The sequence below is a fragment of the Myotis davidii genome, unplaced genomic scaffold, assembly GCF_000327345.1.
Source record: "Myotis davidii unplaced genomic scaffold, ASM32734v1 scaffold299, whole genome shotgun sequence".
Taxonomy (NCBI): domain Eukaryota; kingdom Metazoa; phylum Chordata; class Mammalia; order Chiroptera; family Vespertilionidae; genus Myotis; species Myotis davidii.
In genome coordinates this window covers 9,506,748-9,508,677 of record NW_006293088.1, presented here as the reverse complement: position 1 = coordinate 9,508,677, position 1,930 = coordinate 9,506,748, and the positions used below count along the sequence as shown (strand labels likewise).

At 60.7% G+C, this 1,930-nt stretch overlaps 1 protein-coding gene across 1 annotated transcript in view; it reads right to left on the bottom strand.

Annotated features, from left to right (window-relative positions):
• CHD5 (chromodomain helicase DNA binding protein 5) overlaps positions 1–1,930 on the bottom strand; it is a gene marked incomplete at its 5' end in the record, with an annotated part of 98,893 nt that overhangs the window by 57,874 nt on the left and 39,089 nt on the right. Inside the window, 2 exon segments of the mRNA XM_015565951.1 lie at positions 1–138; positions 1,666–1,871. The exon segment at positions 1–138 is cut by the window's left edge and continues 25 nt beyond it. Coding sequence (XP_015421437.1) covers positions 1–138; positions 1,666–1,871 — 344 coding nt within the window.

Sequence of the window (1,930 nt, the reverse complement as noted above, 5' to 3'; positions counted from 1 at the left end):
CTTGGACTGGTTGTTCTTGAGCCGGTGGGCCTCGTCCACCACGAGGCAGGCCCACTCGATGGAGCCCAGGATGGCCTGGTCGATGGTGATGAGCTCGTAGGAGGTGAGCAGGACGTGGAACTTGATCTGCACTTCTTTCTGGAGGAAGAGCAGCATTTGGGCGCAAACGAGACAAGGTCTCCAGAGACAGAGGTGAGAAGGGGGAGCCGGAGCCCCCAGGGGGGCCCGGGACCGAGCGGAGGACACCGGCCACCAGGCCGAGGCCCAGAGCACCAACCGCACCGAGACCTGGTGCTGAAAAAGGAACCAGCTCAGTCCCTTCAGAACCGGCCGCGTGGGGGCCTGGTCCTCACTGGCCTCGTCTCGTCCCCACACGCCATTCAGCCGCGTTGTCACCGTCCCATTTGCAGCTCTGGGGTCCCAGGATGGGCAGCGTTCCCCGCGGCCAACAAAAAGCAGAGCCAGGACAGTGAAGGGGACCCAGCACCTGGGGCTCAATGCAGTGCAGCTGCCAATTTAAAATTCTTAATAACTTTATTGCTGAATTCGTTTCCTACGACAAGGCCAGTGGGACGATGGAGCCCAAGCTCACGCGAGGTCCTAGAGCCCCAGACAGGTCTCAGCCCCCTGCTCCCTTCCCTGCCCACCCCCTACCCCACCCCGGCACTGCAGCTCCTGTGAGCACGAAGGACACGGGACCTGCCACCGGCCAGGCGCTGTCCGGGGTGCTTCTCAAAGTGTGGTCCGGGGACCACGGTGTCTGCATCATCTGGGACACAGTCAGGAATGCAGCTCAGGCCCCGCCCCAGAGCTGCTGGCCCAGACCTGGTGACCCCTGCCCAGTGCTTGCTCACTCGCCCGCCCTCCACCGCTCTCTACCGTCACCTCCAGTTCACGAGACGACGCCCAGGCAAGGTGACTTGCCAGAGGTCACACAGGGGTGAGTCATGTCACTGCAAAATTCACTCAGAACCTCAGAATGGGGCCCTTTTTGGAGCTAGGGCCTTTGCAGGTGTAATTAGTTAAGATGAGGTCAAGCCCACAACCGGGCCAGTGTTGGTCAGTGATTGGGCGTTGACCTATGAACCAGGAAGTCACAGTTCAGTTCCCACTCAAGCTACATGCCCGGGTTGCGGGCCCATCCCCAGTAGAGGGTGTGCAGGAGGCAGCCAATCGACAATGTTTCCCATCAGTTTTTCTACCTCTCTATTCCTCTCCCTTCCTCTCTTTAAAAAGCAATAAAAACATTTTTTAAAAAGAATTAGTCGCCGCCTTAAAAAAGTAAAAAGAGGAGTAGGCTGGGCCCTAAATCCAATGACTGTGCCTTTATGAGACACAGGCGCGAAGGGGACAGCATGTCAGAGTCAGGGCAGCGACTGCAGTGAGGCGGCTGCGGGCTGGACACCGCCTGCAGCCCCGAAGCTGGGTGAGGCAGGGAGGGCCCACCCCAGAGGGTCTCCCAGCGGGGAGGGCGTGTCCAGCCGACACACTGGGGAGACCGAGTTCCTGCTCTATGACCCCCCCCCCATGACACGGTACAGGGGTAACTCTGCCTCAAGAGAAGCCTCCATGTGTGGAGACCCTGAGTGGAGGGACGCCGACGGACCGCAGAGCCCTCGTGGCCTCAAGGCAGACAGCGGCCTCCCAGGGACGCGGGGCGCTCACCTTCATGCGGAACACCTTCTTCCCACTCCGAATAGCGTTGTCCTCAAAGGAGAACTCGTTCTCCCGGATGACGGAGCGGCTCTCCTTGTCCCCCGTGTAGGTGACCACATAGAAGTCGGGGGCCCACATCTCGAATTCGCGTTCCCAGTTGATGATGGTGGACAGGGGCGCACTGACCAGGTACGGGCCCTTGGAGTGGCCCTGCAGAGAGACGAGTGCAGTGAGGTTGCTGGCCCACAGCGGGCGCCGCCTCCCCCCACCCCCA